At 34.4% G+C, this 23889-nt stretch overlaps 2 protein-coding genes across 3 annotated transcripts; one reads left to right on the top strand and one right to left on the bottom strand.

Annotated features, from left to right (window-relative positions):
* Nucleotides 1–28: 28 nt before the first annotated feature.
* On the bottom strand, nt 29–12036 carry LOC100867025 (uncharacterized). Its single transcript, XM_003697691.4, has 8 exons — nt 11796–12036; nt 10399–10613; nt 5257–8076; nt 4164–4969; nt 3407–3480; nt 2166–3090; nt 1479–1596; nt 29–850 (listed from the first exon to the last, which is right to left on the bottom strand). Exons 1-8 carry the CDS (start codon nt 11873–11875, stop codon nt 651–653), a joined length of 5238 nt encoding a protein of 1745 aa, XP_003697739.2. The 5' UTR covers nt 11876–12036; the 3' UTR covers nt 29–650.
* A 289-nt stretch (nt 12037–12325) lies between these two features.
* On the top strand, nt 12326–19104 carry LOC105736660 (uncharacterized). Of its 2 annotated transcripts, none has more exons than XM_012492252.3 (4): nt 12326–12482; nt 12641–12795; nt 15313–15663; nt 18974–19104. In XM_012492252.3, exons 2-4 carry the CDS (start codon nt 12750–12752, stop codon nt 19102–19104), a joined length of 528 nt encoding a protein of 175 aa, XP_012347706.1. In that variant the 5' UTR covers nt 12326–12482; nt 12641–12749. The 2 variants fall into 2 exon arrangements, with proteins under 2 accessions (XP_012347706.1, XP_086759429.1); XM_086903303.1 differs by lacking the exon at nt 18974–19104 and adding an exon at nt 16959–17029.
* The last annotated feature ends 4785 nt before the right edge of the window (nt 19105–23889 follow it).

The following is a 23889-nucleotide window of genomic DNA, read 5'->3' on the forward strand; positions in this document are numbered from 1 at the left end:
GGTTAGATAGTGTTCTTTTCTCAAGTTCTTTTTTTACTATGAGCCTGAATTTTTATTTGTACATTTATATAAGTTAATATAAATATCATATGGACAATCTTTATAACTGTTGCATGATTAAAAATACTATTGATGGAGTTATTGATGAAAACTTGAAAATCTAATTATTAATTTAATGAATCTGTTTAAATATTTGTTTTGTCATGTCTTGTGGTATGTAAAATGAAATCAATTATCAGTACTTACTTTCTAATCAAAAATTAGAACTGTATAACTTCCATAACTATTATTATCAATGGATAATATATAATAAAAATACTGATACTAGTGAAACAATACTGTTTATGCTATTCACATTACCAACTTCATAAAAAGCTGTAAATAAATTCTTATATTCAAATCAGTTCACGTTTTAACCACACTGTAACAAATAATCTTACTGCAAAATTAAATACTCTATTTGTTATTGATATTTTCTCACATGAGTCTCTAATTAGAAAGAATAATAAGAATTCTAAACTAAATCATACATACGTACATTTTGATTAGAAAGATTTGGCACTGAAGTAAATTGAACACAAATTCGAGCAGAAACGGATAAAAGAGTCAGCGTGAAATTACATTAAAACCAAATGAACCCGATTCGAATATCACATTGATACATCACATGAGTTATCAGAGTCCTCGTCAACCTCTTCTTCGAGAAGATATTCCGGATAACCAAGTACGAGTACATCCTCTCGTGATAATTCCTGCAGATATGGATAGAATGATATCAGTTTGTATTGACTGATACATTCGACTACCCATTCGTGGACGATTGATACGGCATGAACCATTTTATACCATTCTATGAGAAAGAAAGAAAGAAAAAAAAAAAAAAGAAAAACAAAAATTTTAAATCATTATTATAGAATATTATACTATTTGGAGAAATATTGAGCGATGAAGAGTAATATTATTTGATCTAATCTTTTTCAAAATTATTCAAATATATTGATAAACAAAAATGAAAGATTTTTAACAAAAAATAATAATAAAATATTCAATGAAGGATTTAACTTGCTATATGACCTCATGTAATTTGTAATTTATTTATTTAAAGAAAATTTTCCGAATGGATAAATCATGAAACAAATTATTAAATTTAAGAAAAATTGGTATCTAATATCTAATATAGCATAGAGCATAAAGCATAGAGCATAAAATCTTAATAATCGAGATGATCATTCCCAATATTTTTAAAGATAAGATGATCAAAATGTTTTAAAATGTCTTTCGATGATAATAGCCTAATTCATCTAATAATAGGCTAATATTTGTAAATGTTAATTAATTCAAGAATAGAAAGATTAACTAACAATTTTTAGTAATTTTCAATTTAACATGAAAATAATATTTTTAATCATTGAAACAATTCCTTGTTTATCCTCGTTTTTAATTGTAATTACGAACAATTTAAGAAGAATATAACTTACTTATAATTTCGTACTCGTACATGTCCGCCTGGATCATGATGATCCTCAACCGACTTTTTTCAGCGGCTAGAGCAGATAGAGACTGGACCACAATGGCACCAGTAGCGCGTAACATGTCCTGAAAAGAGAAGATATCTCTAAAACTTGGCTAGGATTCAAGTTGAAGTAATATAGCAAGATTGGATGGCGGAGACAACATAAATAAAAACGTTGTTTATCAGATCAGAGTTTCGCAAGTTGTTCAAAAGTAATAAGATAAAATTTGATCCAAAGGTGTTTTGCTTCCAACTGGAAGTAAAAATTTTATCTTACATTTTTTAATATTGCAATGTGAAGGATATACCAAGTAACTGGACTTTATAATCCAATTTTATCATTATGAATTAAAAGCAATCATGTTTGGATTAGATTTAAATTAGATTATCCAATTTTAGAATATTTAATTTTAATCTTTGATTGGTATTATTGTATATATTATCACAGACCTACACCAGTCACAGTTTAAGATATTCAATTTTAGAATTAAATTAATAGCATTCTATTTTTATTCTATATTTCACAAAATATAAGCTATGAACTCGAGTTAATAAAAATCCTCAAGTATATTACATTTACAATTTAAAATCCTCGTAAATCTGTCACGGTGTGAAAAGATCACTGTAAAATATCTTCCAAGAATCCACTTACCTGATACTGTTGCACAGAAACATTATCATAAGGTCCATTACAGAAAAACACGAACCCAGTGAACAGATCCTTCTCCCTGAGTCGTGACCTTCGAGGACCAGCCTCAAGAGTTCTGGAATCTACAACCTCGTACGGTTCCTCGTTCACCAATCTATTCTCCTTCAACGAATTGATCACCCAATCAAAGCTCACGATCCATTTCTTATGGGCTACTCCCTGCAGATATTTCAGAGTTTTGTTAGCGCTATTGTCCTTGTCCGTTTTCACTATCACGTGTGTCACCTCGTGATCGAATTGCATTCTGTATTTCGCGTTCACTTTTTGCGCCAACGTCTTCACTTGCTCTATGTCAGACGATACCAGACCGCTGCACACGAAACAGAGCTTCTGCGTGACGGTATTCCGAACAATTGTCCTCTGAGAGGAAATATTGTTCCTTTGAACGATTTCGTTTTGAACAATGCTTCTCTGATCAATGCCTCTTTGATCGTTGTTCCTTTGACTAGGATTCTGAACGTTAATTTCTTGATCACTGTTCCTCTGATCGTCGCTTCTTTGAATAGTGTTTTGAAAATCGCTTCTTTGGATATTGATCCTCTGCTCGATACTTCTTTGACTGATATTCTGAACTGATATACTTCTCTGAGTAGCACTTTTCTGACTACCAATTCTTTGAACAGTGTTCTTCGTCTGTTCGTTCATGACAGAAATTCGCTTTGCGATGCCAACAGATATGTTTTTAAATTGCTCCATTTTAGGGGTGCTTTGATGAAGTGGTTGGATATTGGTCGTTGAGCTTGGGGTGCTAGCCAGGTTGCTTCCGGTAGTCATGATCGATGATGGCGTTCTGACGTAGGCTGATTTTTCGACGGTCTTCGAGATCGATGACAAACTCTCCCTCGGCGAATTGATGATTGCTTCCAATCTAAAAAGTGGACGATGAAGAAAAGGATTTGTATGAAATAGTATTTCATAGAAAAATTTATTCGGTGAACATTGAGAATTTAAAATCGTTAAGACGTTTAATATCCTAATTACAGATCTCTGTAAAGGAAATTTGGAATTGTAGACAGTATATCTTCGAGTAATTAGAGAATTTTCGACGAGATTTGGTAAAAAAAAAAAAAAAAAAACGTGTGTTTACATTTTGATTAATGAACTTAATTAAATGAATAATGTGCCTCTCAAAACTTAAAGAAGTTAAAGAAGAATAGACGTTACGAGAGACTCCCGTTACTTACTTTTTCCTCTTTGCTTTAGGAGTGTTCTCAACAATGTCGTCTTCTTCACCCGAGTGTTCAACGTCCTGGATATTCTAAAGCATGGAATGAGTTTTTGAGAATGCAGAATCTTGTTTATCCCGTAATTGGCGGAATGAATAGTGACGAGTGTATGATAAGTTATCGGTTAAAAACATAACAGGTATAATGTTAAACGAAAAAATTTTCCAAACATTTTGAATTATTTAAAAGCAAGGTTACCGAGTCGAGAAAGGGTTAAGAGAGTTATTTAAGAGAGTTCACAGAAAAAGTTCAGTAGACACAGACATTGTTACAACGCAAAGAAAGATCTCATAAAACTTTGGATAGCTTCCATACCGACTTTTTAGATTTTTCTACAATCTAGAGAAAATTTTATCTCGTTTGCAGCAAATCTTTTTGAATTTTGTTTATTGAATCATGATTCTTTATTAACATTTTTTATGCAAATAATTTTTAAATGCATGACGATTTTTAAAAGTTTTTGTTATATCTTTAAAAAAAAAATTATTCAGACTTATGATAACTCTAGAATAATAATGTTCTATGTAAAATTATATTTAAAATGATCGATATAAATTTTTCTTTTTCTTAAAAAACAAATGAAATCTCTAATAATTTGCTTATCATTAAAATTCTAACAAAAAAATATCAATAAAATATTTTCCAACATTCATAATCACAAATTAAATATTTTTACATTTAATATAAAATTAACAAAAAATGTTTGCAAACTAACCTTTTCATTCTCTCTTAAACATTTTTTATTCTTCTTCAAGCTTTTTGGAGTCCTCTGTTCCTTATTTAAAGTATCATTAGAATGCTTAGAAGGTTTACCAAACAAATCCTCCTCGAATTGTTTAATCATCAAATCATCTTGAGTGATGGCCATCAATGAATCATAATCGTGCATATCTTTAACCATCGAACTATTCGCACTGTTATTCATTTGGAACCTCTTATCAGAAGAAGTCATTAGATTCTCTATCAATGTCTTTGTCAATTCTTTACTACACGATTCGACTCTCATTTTTTCCTGAAACCTATCCTTCCTCCAACTCTTATTACTCACATTTACACATACTGGATTCTCATTATCATCACCATCAGACACGTCCATTCTGTTCCTATTTTCTTTATCAGAACCGTTGGAACATTTATTATGTAGAATTTCGTTGTTCCACGATCGAATTTTTTCGCTACACGATTTTGCGTGTTTAGATTTTCTCTCACAATCGTTCTTCTCCTCCATACATTCCCCCCTTCTAGATTTGTCCCCCTTTCCATCACCAAAATCGGCCATCAGATCTGCCGTATTCACATTCGCAATTACGTCGTCGAAGTTATCATGCATCAGATTCTCCGCCGTCTTCTCTTGTTTCTCCATCGTTCCGTTCCGCACATTCTGCACTTTATCTATTACCGCGCAAAAATCAGGGGAATCCTCGTCGACAACTAGCGCCATCCTGTCCTCCAACTTCCTCGTCCAATTGGCCCCGGTCGAGAAATTCGATTTCTCCTTTCCAAATTTGCCAACCACCAGGTCTGAAACAACGTGGATGGCTTGTTCACCGATTTATCGTGATCCGAAAGGAGGAGAAGAAGATTGATAATTGTCCAGAGGCTTCCTTCCCAATTTCGATGATTTTTCGATATTCATTCGCAGAAATCGACAACTTTTTTCCTTTCCGCCGCTCGGTCTTCGAGTTTTCAAAATTATATTTGGAAAAAAGAAGAGGAGCGGTCCGAAGAAAAATTCGTTGCGAAATCTTGCACTTGTACAAGCATTTCGAAAAATCATCAGAGAGGAAGCCCTTTTTCTAAATAATTACCCAAAGATTTCGTCGATAAATTATCCCTAGACGTGCTCGGAGTATCAAGAATATCTCTCTCAAGCTTTCCTTTCTTTTTACACCTCTCGTCGAGCTTCCCATCGTTGCACCAGTTGCTCACAATCGCGTTCAAATCTGTTTCGTCGGCAGAGTCGAGGGAGATGGTTCGTTTCCTCTTGATTTTCGGAGAGGCGTCGGGACGATCGTTATCGTTATTGTCCAGGCAAGCAAGGTCCGTGGATTCGGATTCCGAACTGTCTATCAACACGATCCTGTTGTACACCTTTTCTCGTATCTTCTCCGTGTAAATTTTCACCACGTCCCGATTCAAATTCTGGATAACCTCGGTGTCCTTGCTGCTCGGATTCGACGACCGATTCTTCTCGTTCGAATTAATTTTTCTCGATGAATTTTTCACCTCGGCTATCGTACTTCTGATGCACGTGGTCTGCGACGACACACTGTGATTCGAGTCATCCTCCTCGCCCCCGTTCCCCGAACTTTCCTTCTCTGCTTCGTGGAAATGTTCTGTTCTCCGACTCCCGCTCGAACCTTTCTTCTTTTCGAACAGCGCGCAAGAAGAACCGCATTGCGGCGAGATACACGCGAACGATCGCTGTTTGTTCACTTTCACAAGGTTGCTCTTCCTCTTCTTCGCGGGCTTGGGTTCGGTTCGCTCGTCTTCGTTCAGTTTTTGGGTTTGAAGAGTGTCTATCGGAGGCGACACTGAGAGAAATCGTACCAAGGAACAGTCTTTCGACGATGACGATATTTTCACAGTGTCTTTGCACGAGGAACCGGAGTTGGGAATCGGGGGTTGTGGGGTCGACGGTTCGTCGTCCGAGGATACCAAGAGCACGTCCACGTCGTAAGATTTATTCGCGTTGCTGGTTGTCGGACGAGCCGTAACCTCTTTCGAAATTCGTCTGGGTGCATCTTCTTCTTGATTTTCAGATACGGTTCGATCGCCGACTTTCCCCTCGATATTTTCAACGTTGCTGCCACATCTATCCGCTGTCGACACTATACTGCTCCCGCTCTTAACCTCTTCTTCTTCAACGTTACACGTGGCAACGAGATTGCACGATTTGTGCGTGTGCAGGCCGGGATAATAGCTCATCTCCTTCCCGGTTCCGCCCAAATAAAAGAACGAGACGGCCCTCTTCACCCTCCCTTCGTTGTCCCGCTTGTAAATTTTCCCCAGCTTCTTAAACGTGACCAGAGACGCATTACGCTGCTTATCCCTTCTGCGATCGTTCGATGTTATGTTTTTCACTCGTTCATCACCGATACGCTTCCCTCTTCCGTTTATTCCGTCCACGTTCCCCGTATCAGCATTCTCTTCCTCGATTTGACGATTCAAGTCTCGCCTGACGGCGTTCAATCGCGAGTCAACGTTCGTATTCGAGGTGTTACTTGATTTCGAATCCTCGTCCTGCCTTTTCAACGACAATCTCTTACGACCCACTGGCGTGGAGATTTGAAATTTCGGCGTGGAACGACACGGCTCGTCCACCGCGGCAGCGTTCCCTTTCGTCGGGGCTGGTAAGCTTCGCTTCTCATCCGATTCGTCAACCAGATTCGCTCGATCTTGGTCATCCTTGCTCAATCCTTCCGGTGTCATTTGGGAAAATATCTTCGAACGATCGTGAACAGGCGTGTTGAACACTATTTGTCTCTCCTCGTTATCCGCCTCCCTGCTCCCTTCCACTCGACGATTCTCATCCGATTCTGCATCGAGGACGATCGCGTTCAACGTCCGACAGGTGTTCAAATCCCGGACCTGCACCTGAGAGGACGACTCAACTTCCGCCTCAACACCGTCGTAACGAGTTGCTATCGAACTTTTCTCGAGGAATTCTTCGTCCACGATAGTCCTATCCACATTCGACTTTTCGCATTTACCATTACTTCCCCTTCGCCCATTGCTCGTCTCTCCTATCACCAGCAATTCGACCTTCTCTTTGTCCACCTCGTTCGCCTCGTCCATCGATCGACGTTTACCTCTGTTCTCGATGCTCACGTCCAACGACTTTAATCTCTTCCTCTTCGCGCGCATCTCCTTGCCGAACTTGGCCACCGAGGACCAGTTCTTGTGCATAGAGGGCAACATGTCGCAGGGAGACGTTCTCTGCACCTCGATGAATTTTTCCTCGTCCTTCCCATCGTCGCACGATTTAACAGCTTTAGACGCGTCGAAGTCCATCCTCGACGAGTAATCTCCCACCTTCCTTTTCGAAGATTTTTCGTCCAATCCCTTTTTATCGCCCTCGTTGTTCCTCGAGGAACAACTCTCTCGAGGAGTCTCTTTGATCGTCGATCGATCGGTATCGCTGCACATAGGTTGGAACGGGTGTTTGACGTCCTCTTGCGTGTCTATCCTCTTTCCCTGTTCATCGTTCTCGGAAACCGACATCGTCAGTGTATCGTCCAGATCGTGTTCCACCTTTGTGGCTGGATTAGGATCGAGCAAATTCTCGTTCCCCGGCAAAGTGTCCAGCCAGCTGCACACTTTGTTCTCTAACGATTTCTCGCCCGAGTAATCGTTCGACGCCTCCAACGGCTCTATGCCGGACAGCTCGCATCTCGACAAGTATCTCGTCATGCTGTTGCTCTCCTGGCCCACGATCTTCTTCCTTTGCACCGTCTTCTGCGACTTTTTTCGCACCCTTTTCCTTCTACCATTGGCGTTATTGTCGATCGGTTGTATCCTTTGACGAGTCTCGTTCGAGTAAGAGCAGCTCGGTTTGACCTCGGTGTTTGATTCGGTGTTGTTCGACCAAGCCTCGCACGTGTTTAATTCTGATAAATGAGTCACTACTGAAAAAGGTTTAAAGTATAAAGTTTGTGGTGATATTTCGAAACGGAGAGAGAGTTCACTTTTCGTCGAAGTATGCGAAGTAGCGCTGTGAATGTGAATTTTAAGTAAAAGATATCTTTTTTTTTTTTTTTTAAAATGAAAATTGAAAATTTTCGATCATGCACAACGAAATAAAAGTTTACGCAAAGTAAAGATGTTGGGATGTTTTGATTTTTGAATTAAAGTTTTATATCTTTATTCTTTATCACGGCGGTGTTAATTTTTAATAGAGATGGAATTTTTTTTCAACGAATTTTTATTAAATTCATCAAAGTAGAGAGGAAGCCGTTGAATTTTTTAATTGCGATTTCAGGCGGGAACGAAATTTTGATAATAAGCGTCAAATAGAGTGTTTTAAATTTTCACCAAAGTATTCCGTAGAATTTCCCTCTGAAAATTTATTTGAGAAAATTAGAGAAAATTTCAAGAATTAATTTACCAGCTTTGTATATCTAAAACGTAGCTGTATATGTCTCTCGGAATCTCTTTCCAACCAGCAAAGTCCATAGTTAGTTTCAAGGGGGTTTGTTTGGCTTTACGGAAACTCGAGCGCGTGTATTTGTGCGTCTATGTAGAGGAGAATGTAAGCACGAGAATGCATCTGGGAAAAGTCAGACTTGAGAGTAGTGTGCCACAGCAAAGAACATTTGAAAATTGACCCGCGAAACGGAAGACCATACCTCTTAGTTTACCAGTGAAGTCGAAATAGATATTAATTTACATATAAACGCGCATATTATCTGTCTAATTGAACTTGTAGTCGAATAACTTTGAAATAATTACATATTTTCTATAAGAATTCACGCAATTTCGAAAATGAATTTTTTTTCTTTTTTTGATACTATAAAAAGATAGAGAGGAAGAAAGAATATACCAAGATATGTGATCTTTGAATTTTTTAAAAATCTAATTATCCCTGATTTAATTAAATTATCTTGATTACGTCGAAGATTGAATGATATGAAAGTTGAATACAAAAAGAAGAAGAAGAAAAAGAAGAAGAAAAGAAAATTTAGGTAAAATTTTAAAACACGGTAAATTTCGTTCGATCGTATGCAAGAACGTAAAACACAAGTGCTCGTAAAACATTGAACATTTTTGAATACAGCGGAAAAGGGTTACGATACCAAAGAACATTGGGATTTAAATTTTTAAAACCTTTGATATCTGCGCTTGAAACGGATAGTTGACCCGAGCGAGCATGATGTTGTGGCAGCATGTACCAATACATGTACTTCAAGCATCATGTTTTTCTTAGGATGTAGAGAAAAAGTTTATCGCGAATGTACGTTAGTTCCTTTTAAACGTATTGCTCCATGCTGAGATATTTATTGCCTCTACTCGATATTTCTTCTTGCTCCCAAGTTTTTCGAAGCCTACACCGATTTTAATTTCATCGAACAATTTTCAACGATCGGAGAAAATATTATGTTTGATTTTCTATAATCCATAATCTATATTATAGAAGAAATGAGAACAAGAGATTATATTTTAATTCTTATAATTAGAATTTTGTATTTTCAATGTAATTATAATGCGATCAAATAATTTTCAACTGTAAAAAATGTTTAAGAATTAACGTGTAATTTTTATAAATAGACAAGTGTTCATAATGATGTCACGATGTAATGAATCATTGATATGATGATTGAATGATATCAGGAAAAAGTATGAATTTCAAGTCAAACAGTGCGTTTTATATTATACAAAAAAAAGTTTTATGAAGATATCTCTTTTTATTGAATTACAATTACAAGAATTTTTTAAAATGCAAAAAGATATATTTAAAAAGTTGTATTAATATCTCTCCTATGAATTTCATTTGTATTTATGATATAAGAATTTTGCATAAAAAGTTTTTAAAATATACAGTTATGTAAATATTGGATACAAGTTCGTGCACAAGTGTATTTCATATATGTATAATGGCCGGATAGGAATGAATCATTCATTGAAAATATATTTATCTTTAATTTCATATTAATTTCAAGTATTAATTTCATATTAATTTCAGTATTAATTTATCAAGAAAAGCATTTTCAACTTGATTAAATTTTTTTTCATATGTTTAAAAACACATATATAAAATTCTCTATATCGTTTTTATTATTAAATAATTATTGTGTTTTTTTTAAAAGAATTAAAATTTTCACAAAATATTAATGATAACACAGAAATCTAATATTTTATAAATATTTGATATCTGATATCTGATAACAAGATATCTGATAACATTTTAAAAAATGCTTTTTTTTTCATTAATAAAGCGTATTTTTACTTACTATCGATGCCTGAATCTAACTGAATTGCATCAATTATATTCTGTAATTTTTTGATGTATATCGCCGTATTCTCATCTTTTGAAATACTGCGACGCTGTATGGCACAATTACACAGTGGACAGAGCGCATTTTTATTTTGTATCACTGGTTGAATACATATACGACAGAATCGATGTCCGCAATGTGTTTTTACCGGATCTGATATTATTTGTAAACTAAAACACATAAAAAAAAAAAAGAATAAAGAGATTATACATTACATTATTATTACATAAACAGATTTCAAATATTATTTGTTAAATATTAATCGCTAAATAATTATCAATAACAAAATAAATTTTACACTGATTGAAATTAGCTGGATTGACTTATATATATTATAATATATAATTTGGAATAATATATAACAGAAATGCAAAAATCTCAAAGAAAATTTGCAGAAATATACATTCTAAATAATTTAGAAAAATTTGCAATAACTTTTGAATTTTTATATTTAAAGCGTAAATATTTCATTATTTTTGTACATTAAAAAATAAGTATCAAATGCAAAAATTAAAATTCAGGATTTCATTAAAGAAAAAAAAAATTGAAATCTATTCAGTTTGTATATTCATTTAATATTATTTGATTTTATTTTATATAATATTTTATTTTATCTATCTCTAATTATTATAAGCGTATCTCTATACTAGAACATCTTATATATCGTAATATAGTTATTATAATATTGTTATCAAATTTAATGAGTAAAATATTTTATCTTTCTGATGAGAAACTAAATTTTATGTGATATTTCAATACATTTTAATATAAAAATAAAAACATAAAAATAAAAGATTTGATACCGGTATTCATATGCGAACATATAATACGATCTATTAATAATATAACATTATAAGAAGAATATGAACAAAATGCATAATATTTATTTCATTTATTGATCATTTACTTCTATCATTAATTTTATTTATTAATTATAACTTTTCAACTTTTTTATTGGAAATGTAATAAAAGTATAATAAATATAAATAAGTAAAATATATTATACTGTATACGTATTGCTATACACGATAAAAAAATCAATTAGAAATTGAAGTAAATTTAAAAGTAATATATTAATTCAATATTGTTATATAATATAAACCTTTTAATTTATGTAACTAATAGGAAAACATGTATGATATAAATAAAAATAAGAAATATGATTTACAAAATTAATGAAATGTATTTCATTTGAAGCTGAATGAAAAAAATGTGAACAATCAAACTTAACCTATACTCATACACTTTTCAAGATAAATTATATTTCATTATAAATTGATAAGAGTCGTATCTTAAAATTTATATTTTATCACATATATTTTATAAATCTTTGTACATTAATTACATCTTACCAAATTGTGCATTGTAAACATTTTTGCATATTTTTGATCACTTTTGACAGTTTGCCAGCAACAGAAAACACTTGCTCCATTGTTTTTCACTTTATTACAAATGTCACATTGCGAAAATTTATTATAATTCGATTAAATTCACTTTCTAAAACAATATATAAACGCGGGAATCATATTAAACTTTGCACTTACATTTTACTATTGTTACAACAATCATAAGACTATCAACAGGTTTTAAAGACTTATTTACGCCACGCATTTGAAGTGGCGTTGTGATCGATCAGTCGATATATAAATCTTGTATAATACATTTTGTAACTTAATTTTAAAATAAAAATTTTAAAGAATAATTAATACAAACCATAAAAATATATATAATCTTATGAATTTTATTGTTTAAAAAAATAATATATTATATTTATTATTTGGGCGTTTCCAATGAAATTATAATCTCTGTTTATTTTTTTCATCGACAGAGTGCGCTTTTCAACTAGGTAAATTTCGATACTCGATTTAGGCGGGAAGCCATAGAGTAAGAAGTTGCGTAATTGAACTGGATTGCCGCGGAATCGAATCCTTTCAAATAGTATTTCCATTTAAATTAGTTCGTAGTGATTAAATATCTTTGTGGAATTTGTGCATTCAAATTAATCAGGAATACAATTCTAGTGAATCATACGATCAAAGGTATCTTTTCCAAAAATATATCGATAATGAAATTTCCGTTTGATTTATCTTTTCGTCTTTGAATGACGCCATTATTCTGTCATTTCGAACATTTGATCACAAAATATTTAATCGAACATCAGAATGTTTAATCGAAATGAAATATCTTTTTTCTTTAGAAATCATCATTCAAATGATTAAGACAACATCATCGAGTTCAATCAACAGACAGAAAAGGCGATATTCAGCGTAACATGAGTTTCGCAGAAACAACTTGTTGATGACGTTATGGGGTGGATCTTTCTTGCCAGTACTTTACTCTTCTGCATATGCGGTAAGTCTTGATTACGATTACATGATTATATAATTTCAACATATGAATTGTAATGTATAAATATTCTATGGGATATTAACGTATAACAAGAAAATATCACGATTTTTGACAAAAAATTATTTTTTGCACTATTATATAACTATTGTAAATAGGTTAATAATAGGTTATGTCTATTTCTTTTGTTATTTTTGCTAGCAACTACTTAATATCTAAATAGTCTTAATATCTCTGTAAAAAGTTCACAATAGACTTCTTTGAGATAGAAAGTTATTTTCGAAAAATTTAATCAAGTCAAAGCAGTTAAAGTTCTTTCTTTTGGGATTAATTACATAATCGGTTGCGCTGCATTTATGAGATAAGGAACTTTAGGAATTATTACAAAGTGCATCGAGCGTAAAAATTTTGTTGCAAAGAGAGATAAAGAGGAAAACCAAAGTCAATTCAAATTTTTCGTGTTTCAAGTTTTAATAAATCGTATAATATAATTTCTTTTCTTTAATTTTTTAAAATTTTATTTAATAAATTCTTTACGATTTATAAAATTTTTATATTTTGTAATTTTTTGGTATGATAGAATACAATTTTTTATTTTAATTTCAACATAAAGAATGTATAATAATATAATAATGATAAACAAGAAATAGAATAGTTTTAATAACGTTTCAATATAATTTTAATAAAGATATTCTATATTATTCTATATTAAAATCGTGAAAATATGATATCGCGTATGATATACATCAAAGACACATTTTCGATAGACGAATATCAAGTAAATTTATTTTTCTTCCGATATTTTTCGCCATTTTGATACGATAAAATTAATATTTTTGTGTGACCATCAACAGGTATGCGTGCCATGAAAATTTCAGTGACAAACGTGCAAAGTTTCGGGTGAAATGAATTTCATTTCTATAACACTGCAAAATAGATATTTCTCTCATCTTCTTAGCATGCAAATAAAACTGGCACTGAGAGATTCTAGAGCTGGGTAAATTTATTCGAGGATTATAGTCCTCCATCGGTGTGGCAAATGAGGCATAAAGATCTTCTTGCGTGGAAATTCGAAACTTTTCTTTATCGAATAAATTTACCTGGGAGCGAAATCAACTGCTCTTGCAGTGATTAGGGAGCACGATCCTATCTATTATCAACAACTTTCCTCCTGATTTTGACCCGTTATAATCTACACCTGATGATTTTGTACTTGAAAAGAAAATGTATCAAATATTTTCTTACTTAATGTAATTTAAGTTATGAACATTTATAAAATGTAATCGATAGTGATAAATTTTAGTTTTTTTAATTTATTTTTTTTTAAATTTGATAGTTCACAATATATATAATTTTTAAAAGATATATAAAAAGATATAAACTCCATTTTCAGATTTGATTAATTTTATCACAATAGAACAAAGTATTAATTTAACTCTTTGCCTCATGATTTCTTACTAATGTTCATCTTAGGTGACACAATTTCATCGAAATGATATACATAATTTGTGTTTAACAGTCTCTAGTCTCTGAACGATTGAAACTAAAGTTAGAGTTTAAATTAACTTAGTCGAGAATACAACTTGGCTTTATTAAATCAAAACTCTATAATCCCTGCCACGAATATGGCTGCATATTATAATAGAACTCCATTCATTGGATTGAAATTTTAGTCAATGTCCGATTAAAGTTCTCTATCTATGAAGTGTCATCGTTTCGCTTATCTCAATAATTTTCAAACATATTATATTGTCGTTTGAATGCAATTTCTAAGAATATTTCAAATGGTAAAAAGAATGGTATAGACTCATAAATATTTCCATTCATAATTGGAAATCTCTCAATTGGAAAAATAAATTATTAATAAATTAAACTCATAGCTATACTTATCAAATATAAATAAACAACTCTAAAATCGTCAGGTGTATGCATTTTCTTGTAAATGACACAACCCTTTACTTAACATCTTTGCATCGAATAACTAACATAATTGCCTCGAATCGAAAAACTACTATTTACTCACAATATAACGTCGTAATTTAACTTACTTCAAAGAAACAGACACCTTTTCTATTCATACGATCCCTGGATCAAACAAATTCTTCCACATCTTAGACGCAAAGGTGTTAACTTATCCTTACACCGAAATTGCCACGTGGGCCTTACGTTGTTAACTAAACTCAATTCCTCTCTGGCGAATTTCTGCACGGAGGAGAATCCATGACGTCACGTTATCCCCACTACCGCTGCCATCTTGACCAGAGTCACGTCACGTGACACGATGCAACGCCTGTCTTTGGCGGAAGCCTGGTCACGTGACGTGCCTCTCCCTGTTCTAGCGATGGTAGTGGGGGTAGCGTGACGTCACATAGAATTCATAGAAATTCGCCAAAGAAAAGAATTCGTGCCACGACGACGTGAAAACAGCGTGCTACGCCAAAAGTGAATCGCGTGGCGCAATAATAATTCGATCGATTCGATGTCCTTTTTCACGCTGCTGCTTCGGATGAACGAAAATATTAGCGGCGGGACTGCCGTTGCCACAGGGAGGTGGCGGAGCGGGGGGCCATGGACAGCCGCAGGCTGGATCGCCGAGCACCCCGGGCCCCGGCGGTGGTACAGCTGGCAGTGGCGCGAGCACTCTCGGCGCCGCTGGCGGCGGTGCTTCTGGCTCTGGCACCGCCGCCGCCGGTGGAAGTGGGATTGGTTTCAGTGTGACCGGGGGAAGTACCGGCGGCGGGGCTGGTGGCGGTGCCGCCGGCGGTGGCGCAAGTTGGTCCGCGGGACCGCCTCGTCGGGGCCGAGGGTGGCGCGACTGGCGCCGCGGCGACCCCACGCTGATCAAGGGACTGTGGAAGTCGAAGGGGCCTCTAGGTAAAGGATCCGTGTTTCTCCGCGAATTTTCTGTGTTTTGAATGTGTATTTGGAATTCTTTTTTAAACCCTTTATTTTTATGCTTTTCGGTGTGGAAATAAGGCGCTATTAATAAATTTTGGCGGGAAAATTAAGTAAGCTTTGTAGAATAAGTGAATGCATAAGCATGTGATATTATTAGTATTTGATATAGTATTTATAGTTTGAAATTTAAGTTTTAAATTCGAAAAGTTTTAACATTTATTTAATAGATATTTCTACGCTTTTTGTTGTAGTACGATTGATAGTATATTTGTCGTTATGGACGTAGATATAGAGGGATTCAAATATTTAGTGTTTGATGAAGTATTGCGTATAGAAATTTTGATTTACTTGTTAGAATTAAAAAAAATTATATAGTTTGATAGTTTAACGATTAATTTAATGGTTTATTTTACCTTTCTTAATTCAAGTATCGAACTTATTCCTAGTATTTATATTTTTTATTCAAAATAATTTACCAAATATATCGTTGAAGTTTTTCGTTTAATTCGAATAGAATGCATGTTAGTGAAAATCATCTTTCTAAGTATTGTTAATTTATATTACTTTCAGCTTCTAAAATTAATTTTTGTTTTACTGTATTCAATCTTCTCATAAATATGGTTGTAGGTATTATTTCATTATACATGAGCAAATTATTCACAAACAAAATAATTTTTCCACTTGATTCATCATATACTTTTGCATGTGTCACAAAATTTGATATCATTATGTGATCATTAACTATCAATTATCCATCATAAATCCATTTCAAGCGCTATGTTAGATCGAATAGGTTAAGTATCGTGTATAACTTTCACGTGTTCGTGTTACCTTCCTGTAACTTATCGAAGCAAGCAATTTCTCATCGTGTTGCTACGAAAACTTGTCGAGTTTATAACTCGACTTTCGAATTAGCTGTCCATGATCTACATATCGTAACATCGATCCTTGAACTAATATCTAAATCTTCCGAAATATCTTGCTCGTCTTTCGAGTTTCGAAAAATTTTATAATAAGGAGAGTACGTAAGAAAATCGTTCAAATTTCTATTCGATATTCGTCGCGTATTTTATTCGATAAAAATTCAAACGAGGGGATTAAATGGATTACATCAAGTCAAAGATTCGGTCTCTCGAAGAATCTCTGTGTCAACGTTCGACGACGTTTCAACGAAGATGGTACAATGACGAACACGTGAAAAATTCATGAAACGAATGAACAATACGCGTATTTTTCGCTTACAGATCTCTAGATTCTGATTTAACTTTCAGATTTCTCGACGGGTCGATGTATCTTAAGTTTTTCAACGACGAATATTTCATTATGAGTTGAAATTTTTTCCATCCACTTAAGATGGAATCATGAATAGAACGTGGAAAGAGTCTGAGAATCGTCGAAAATAGTTTTTAAATGTATGTGCTTTTATTTGTAAATTGTAAATTAGTAAATTAATTTGATCAAGAATTTTTCAAAATTTTTTAGCTGTTTGACTATTTTTTAATACGTAGTAATCATTCAACTAAAAAATTATCATTTAACTAAAATTTCATAAACAAAAATTGTGCATACGTACAATTATTTATAAAATCGTCATTCGTGACATCGAATTTTTTTGAAAATGTTTTTATTTCCGCGATAAAAGATTTCTGAGCGTTGAATTTTTGTTCAGAATACTGTGCAAATATATTTGTCATCGGTGTTTATCGAATTGTTTCACGCACACATAATCTCTCGAGTTGTAAAAAAAAAAAAAAAGGACATCGAAAAATTGTTTATTGACTTTTCTCAATTTCGAAACGAAGTGTTGTTTATTAAATTGGAAATCGCTTTTTGTCTTATAATTAGATTTTTAGATATTGTGATCTCGATTTGTTTTTCAATTTTCTTCCATTCTCATGGATAAAAAAATTTGTTTCGCACGTGCAAGGTTTTGCAATTTCGATTTTGAGTCTCGTGATAAAAAAAAAAAATATAACGGCCATCTTTTAAGAATTATTAAATCACGCTGAAAGTTTTCAATCATATCTTCAAACGTAAGGAAATATTCAAACGAGCAGCACAAATGTAAATCGATTGAAGATAAATCAGAGAAACATGTAGAACGAGATAGAAATTCAATTGATGGAATTTTCGTATTGTATTTACTATGTTTTCCATTCATCCGTTTGCTCATTCGAATATCCTGTACACAAAAATCAGTAGTCCTTTTTTCCAAGCAGAGGAAATAATGTCAGAAATAAATAAAAAATTCATTTTTATCCGTTATTACTTAAAATTAACACGTTAAATTACTTAGAGATATAAAACGTATGCATATACATTGTACATTTAATAATATAATAAAAAATGATAAAATGATAAAAAAAAAATAAAAATGAAAAATTTTTTATATATAAAATAGGATAGAAACTTTTAGAATGGCTCAATAATTCAAAGGAAAATAAAATTCAATGGAGAGATTGTCGCATAAAAATCTCATCAGTCCATAAATCGATTTAAAAATTTAATCTAAACTTCTAAATCCACGTAAACTTTTCCACGAGTATCCATAAATCATCACATGAAAATTCGAGTGACCAAACCACTGCCATAATTTATCCACGTCATTCTTCTCATTTTTCTTACTTTGTACATAAACCACATCTTGTGCCTCGATCGTTCTCCTTTACAAAGAGCATGCCATGCATTGCTTTCACTCGTTCATATTTGGTGTTTTTTTCCTATGTATAAGGTGTTAATACGTTCGTGAAACATCTTTGAAGATTCGATTTTAGACACTGAAACAAATATAAGAGTTGAGACACAGAGATATCTTTTGACGCTTATTTATCAAATTACTTGTAATCAAATAAAATGAGATAGTTTGCTTCATCTAAACTTAAACTCTCTACATACAACGTAATAAATAAGTCTCGATTAAATATTTTCGAATATCTGTGTAACTTTTGTATTTATTTTACCAGAAACAACCACTTTTTCTATTAAGTAAAGATAAACGAGAAGTTAAATAAAAGTTGCTACAAAACTATCGATTAAACTGTTCGTCTAAATTATAAACAATTTTACATATTACTTCCAAAGTTAATCCTTAAAATTGACATTTTTGCAATCTTGCAATCAACTTATTTTCAATTTATCTCTTAACCCCGAAAATCGACTCTTCACGAACTTAATCTTCCACGAGCAACCTGTTGACACCTTATACAAATCGTTGGTCGAAAACTGTGTGAATGAAAAAAACTCGTTCGTCCTCCTCCTCCTCCTCCTCCCCCCCCCCCTTAAACAGATTCCCTAGGAAAGGCGGAGGTGTACATCTTCTTGGCGTTGCTGATCGGTTTCGTGACGGTGGTGGTCGGGTGTTGGCTGTCCGACAACTGTTGGTCCCCGGAGCCGGAAGGAGTGGTGACCCTGGCATAGCCTAGTGCAGACTTCCGTTCGTCCAGGCGATAACAACTAGTACGCGGGCCCTCCTACAGGATCTTCCAAGACTTCGTCCAACAGAACAGGCGTCCGTTGCTCGACATCAACGATAACCACACCGTGCTACCACCCGTGTGATCATCCGCGTCACGCTTGAAGGGAAGGAAAGGGGGAGGAAAGAAGGAGAAGGGAAAGAAGAAGGAAGAAACCGTCTCTCTTCCATCGAGGCTGGCCGCCATTCGATACGTGTATCTCTCGTCGACGATAAAACATCCAAATCCGGCCGGAAGTCCAAAAGGTTCATCGAAATGTTCGTGCCAAAACGGATTATAATAACGTCTCTCCCTCCCTCTCTCTCTCTCTCCTCTTTTCTTTTTTTGTGTGGATGACGAGAAGCGTGGAGACAGAGCGAGGGAGATCCGGAAGGAAAAGGGGGGCGATTAGCGAAATTGGAACCGCGCTCGAATCCAAGCCACGCGCACAATTTCCTCTCTCGTCCGTGAACCGTTAACTCGCTCGTTAACTCGATCCGGGGATTGGCGACAATATTCGGGCGTGGTTCCGCGTTAGATAGTTCCGCGGACTTCCGGTCGGAAGGATTCTCGCGGATTAGCGGAGGGAATCCTCGGCTGGTGTAATCGTCGAGATGTAAAATTCGTCGTCGAGGTTTTAATTAGCCGAGAAGGATTTTTGAAAGGGGAGGGGAGATATTTTTAAGGGAGTTTGGTGAAGGGTGAAGGTTGTGACACATAAGTGTTCTTATGGGTATGGTAAGACGTGGGAATATCTTCGATGCGGAATCGTTGGGAATCGTTGTTATACAAGATTATTGGATATATCGATGAACGAGGCGGAGAGAGAGGTAATTTTCTCGAAAGTAACGGGATAATTGAATCATAACTCGAATATCTTCGATGTCTAATAATTGCGTAAATTACACGGTTGTAATTAAATCGTAAGAAGTTCCGTCTTCGATGGCGGAGATTGGCATCGTCGTTATTGGCAAGATATTGGATCGGGTGGGGGTGGTGAATCGTAATTTTTTTTTTGCGAGAATATCAGGAAAACGATTAACTCGATTTATACTTCTTGCTTTTTCTTTTTTTTTTTTTTTTTTTTTGCGATCATAATTCGAATGTCTCCGATGTCTAATTAACGCGATTAAATCGCAAGGAAGTTGAATTAAATAGGAAATTCCATCAATTTTATACATCGTTCGATCATTAAAGAATTAATGAGATAATTCTATGCGATACGAACATCTTTTTGAGAAGAAGATACTTTCGCTCGAATCCATTCGCATCAAATCATCACCGATTCGATGGAAAATCGATCGGCCTCTATCTTATCATACCCATAACACCATTAACGCTCGATCATCGCCATTAATCAGTTTACCGACCACCGGATATATAATACACGTTCTTGCCGCATTAACGATCCTCGATCGCGCACAGTGTACGGAATTAATGCCCTCGCGAATTCACAGAGATGGCGCGTCAATAATATCGTGATCGATACCGATAATCAAAAAAATTGTTCCACACCTCGATATCTGTCTGATATTTTCATACCAAGATCCAAATTGTTGGCGCGACTTGATCCGATTATCTTTTTCTATTCGATATTTGCTTTCGATCGAGGGATGAAAGTTAAAATATCGAACGCGAAATTTTTCGTGATATCGGTTTTAGGGGAAACGATACAAAAGTAGTTGAAACTTTGACACGGATCGAAACATCTTTTATTGAATATTTTAATCGTAACGTCGCCCACACTTTCGGTATCGATCCGACCGCTACGTGATCGTGGATGGTGTACTGAGATCGTTCACGAGGCCTTGCAATTAGCGGAATTCCCAAAATGGGTTAATAATTTCATTTAGTGCCTGGCTTGATGGGTTTAGATATTGACGTCAGGCTAGGTCCATCGAGACAGAAACCGGCTGAACTCTATCACAGATCATTCTGGAAGTCGATCAACAAAATTTAAATTAATTATCCGATTCTTGGGCTGATCTCACGTAAATTTTTCCTTTGCGAAAATTCGTTCGTTTGTTGAAAAAGAGATACATGGACGAGAAACATTGGCGCGTAGTGTTGGCTATGTGCCATGCTCGATTGTTTCCATTTATTTGTTCGAGCGACTCGTTGCTGAGTCATACCCAACACTACCTACACTAGTGCGACAGCTCTCGACGCGAATTTTTTCGTCAATAATTCTATAAACGAAATCGAGAAGAAAATTTTCGAAGAGGAAAACGTTGCTCGAAATCGGCTTAGGAATCGACCACTCGAGCCTTATCGATCGATTTCTCAGATACGTAGAGAAAGAGGGAAGGGTGTAATACATCAAATACGATTTACTCCTTCGTCTTAATCACCGTCCAGATAATTTACGGACCCTTGTGGGCCAAACTTTAATGACGGCGGATAAAACCACTCGCTTTATACGAGGCTTTACACGGCCGGGCCTCTCGAACTTTATTTGCGCCACTCTCGTCGCAAATTGTACGAAATGGCCCACGCGAGGGTAAACGAGATCGTTTCATGACTCCTCGAAGAGGAGAAGATCCTCTGTTCTGTCTCGGTGTAAACCGCAGTGAATGCTCGAACGTTTTCCCGAATTGTAATAAGTGCGTTTGAAGATTTCGAAATGAATTCTTGGTGATTAATTTTGAAGGGAGGATACAATTAAATAGGAATAAAAAAGAAATAAGTAGATTGAAATATATCGATATGATAAAGATGCAGGTATATATGAGATCGTTGCATGAAATAGTTTTCGAAATGTTGAAAATACGGTTTAGAAAACATGAAATGTGAATAGTGATACTCGTAATGATATTAATAATTTTGAAATGTTGTTTAATTGATCGAGGGTAAATTGATGTAATAATTTTGAGAGGATAGATCGACATTTTGGATTCATTCGAAATTGATGTTGATTTATATGTTGATTATTCAAAGAATAATAATAAAAGGTAGAAGAAAATAAAAAAATATATAAAATATTAAAATTAATTTGAAAGATTTATTCAAAATTAAGTCGCTTTATTCATTTTTAAATCTTCGATGTACATTTGTTATAATTCTCAATTATCAACGTTCGAGCATTTCTACGATTCTGATTGTTCCTTATGAGATAAAAATTTCAACGAAGAAATTGTCACCAATTTCGTGAATAAAACAAAGATTATTAAGTTTGTACTCGTATAAATTTCGTGCATAATGTTCAGTTTCATTCATTTAATCGTGGAAACGTTTTTTTTTTTTTTTTCCCTTCCAATCACGTTCCAACAAGTTGTAACAAGAAGCTACGCGAAACAATATTATTTATCAATTATTTTAAACTTTCCACTTCACCCATTTTGTGAATCTCTCTTAAAAAAAAAAAAATGACACCCATTGTACGGAATACGTAAATATCCATATAATCATAAAAATATTCCATCAAACGTTTCTGCATCTCTCCATTATCGTTTTTATTATTAAAACACATCATTACAAAATCAAAATCAAACATTCCAAAGCGTCGTCCCTCTATTATTTAAAATCCATTTTACCAAATATTCATAATTCTATCGTAAGAAATATTCTCACCATATCTTTCTACACCTATAAATTATACAACATTATGCAAAAAGCCTAATATTAACGAATATTAACGATATTCAATAATTAAATTTCCATCATCGTACTCAAAATATCGATCATCGTGTTCAAGAAAAATTCCTCATTCCAAAATCTCCACGAAAAGTCTCCTTTGACCTCGGCGAAAAAATGCCCCCCCCCTCCCCCCTCCCCCTCCCCCCAAAAAAGGAAAGAAAATTCAATTTCCAAACACGATATTTCGCGGGGATAAAAATTTACGGGGTTAATTCCGCCTCCGTTAATTTCGCATCGTGTAGCAGGAATTTAATAACCGTGGAAGGGAACGCCAAAGCTTTGGAACACCGTCATTCGCAATGGCTGGTGGATGGCTGCTTTGTTGCTTTCGCGCTGTATCGGCCGTAATTTACGCGAGTGCAACGTGTATCGGTTGCTCGCGTTTGAAACTCAATCTTCGATCGGCGTCGCACCGCCGTGTGTCTTCGAATTATGCACGCGGTGGCGAATTAATCGTGGCACACCATTCGCGCACCTGCGTCACCGTGCTGCACGCGTCCCACCTCTGGAATCTTCGATCGATTAGATTTATGGTGTTGCGGCATTTCGAGCAACCGGTTTCGAGATGGCTCGCGCGGGGATAATTAAATTTAGGGGTCGAGTAGATTTTTTTTATGAGGAGATCATTTGTATCTTTTTATTTTTATTTTTTAAAATCGAAGGATATCAAAATATTATATTAAAATGTTATTAATTATATTGTTGTAAAGTTCTTTTTTTTTTTTGAATCTGTTAAATGGTTTATTGACAATTTTTAAAATTGTTCTTGTTCAAAGATTGTAAAATTATAATTATATAATTTAATCGTTTCATTTAGATTCGTTTTGATCTTATTGAAGATTCTTTGGATAGTTTTTATTGCAGGATAAGATTTTTTTTTTTTTGGCTTGACTGAGTTTTTTCACTCCACTTTGTGCGTCTTTCTATCGATCGACTGATTTAATTTCGGATCGCTGACCATATACGAAAAGTGTTCCTCGGAAAAAGAACCTTTCTTTCACTCTTCCATTTTATCCGCTTCTTTCTTTTTAAACCCGTTTCTACTATCTTTGAAATATAATCTTCTCAGGGATAAAGCAGAAATGAAATTTCGTCACTTAATTTCCCGTTTCAA

This window comes from Apis florea, unplaced genomic scaffold, assembly GCF_048593485.1.
Source record: "Apis florea isolate Af1SG1 unplaced genomic scaffold, ASM4859348v1 contig_1615_pilon, whole genome shotgun sequence".
Lineage (NCBI taxonomy): Eukaryota > Metazoa > Arthropoda > Insecta > Hymenoptera > Apidae > Apis > Apis florea.

Coding starts and splice junctions, on each gene's coding strand:
- LOC105736660 (XM_012492252.3), top strand. CDS start 12,750: ATGGGGTGGATCTTTCTTGCCAGTACTTTACTCTTCTGCATATGCG. Junction 12,796..15,312: donor TTTACTCTTCTGCATATGCG/GTAAGTCTTGAT, acceptor CGAAAATATTAG/CGGCGGGACTGCCGTTGCCA. Junction 15,664..18,973: donor GAAGTCGAAGGGGCCTCTAG/GTAAAGGATCCG, acceptor CCCCTTAAACAG/ATTCCCTAGGAAAGGCGGAG.
- LOC100867025 (XM_003697691.4), bottom strand. CDS start 11,875: ATGGAGCAAGTGTTTTCTGTTGCTGGCAAACTGTCAAAAGTGATCAAA. Junction 8,077..10,398: donor GTTAGATTCAGGCATCGATA/GTAAGTAAAAAT, acceptor AACCTTTTTCAG/TAGTGACTCATTTATCAGAA. Junction 851..1,478: donor GTACGAGTACGAAATTATAA/GTAAGTTATATT, acceptor TCTTTCTCATAG/AATGGTATAAAATGGTTCAT.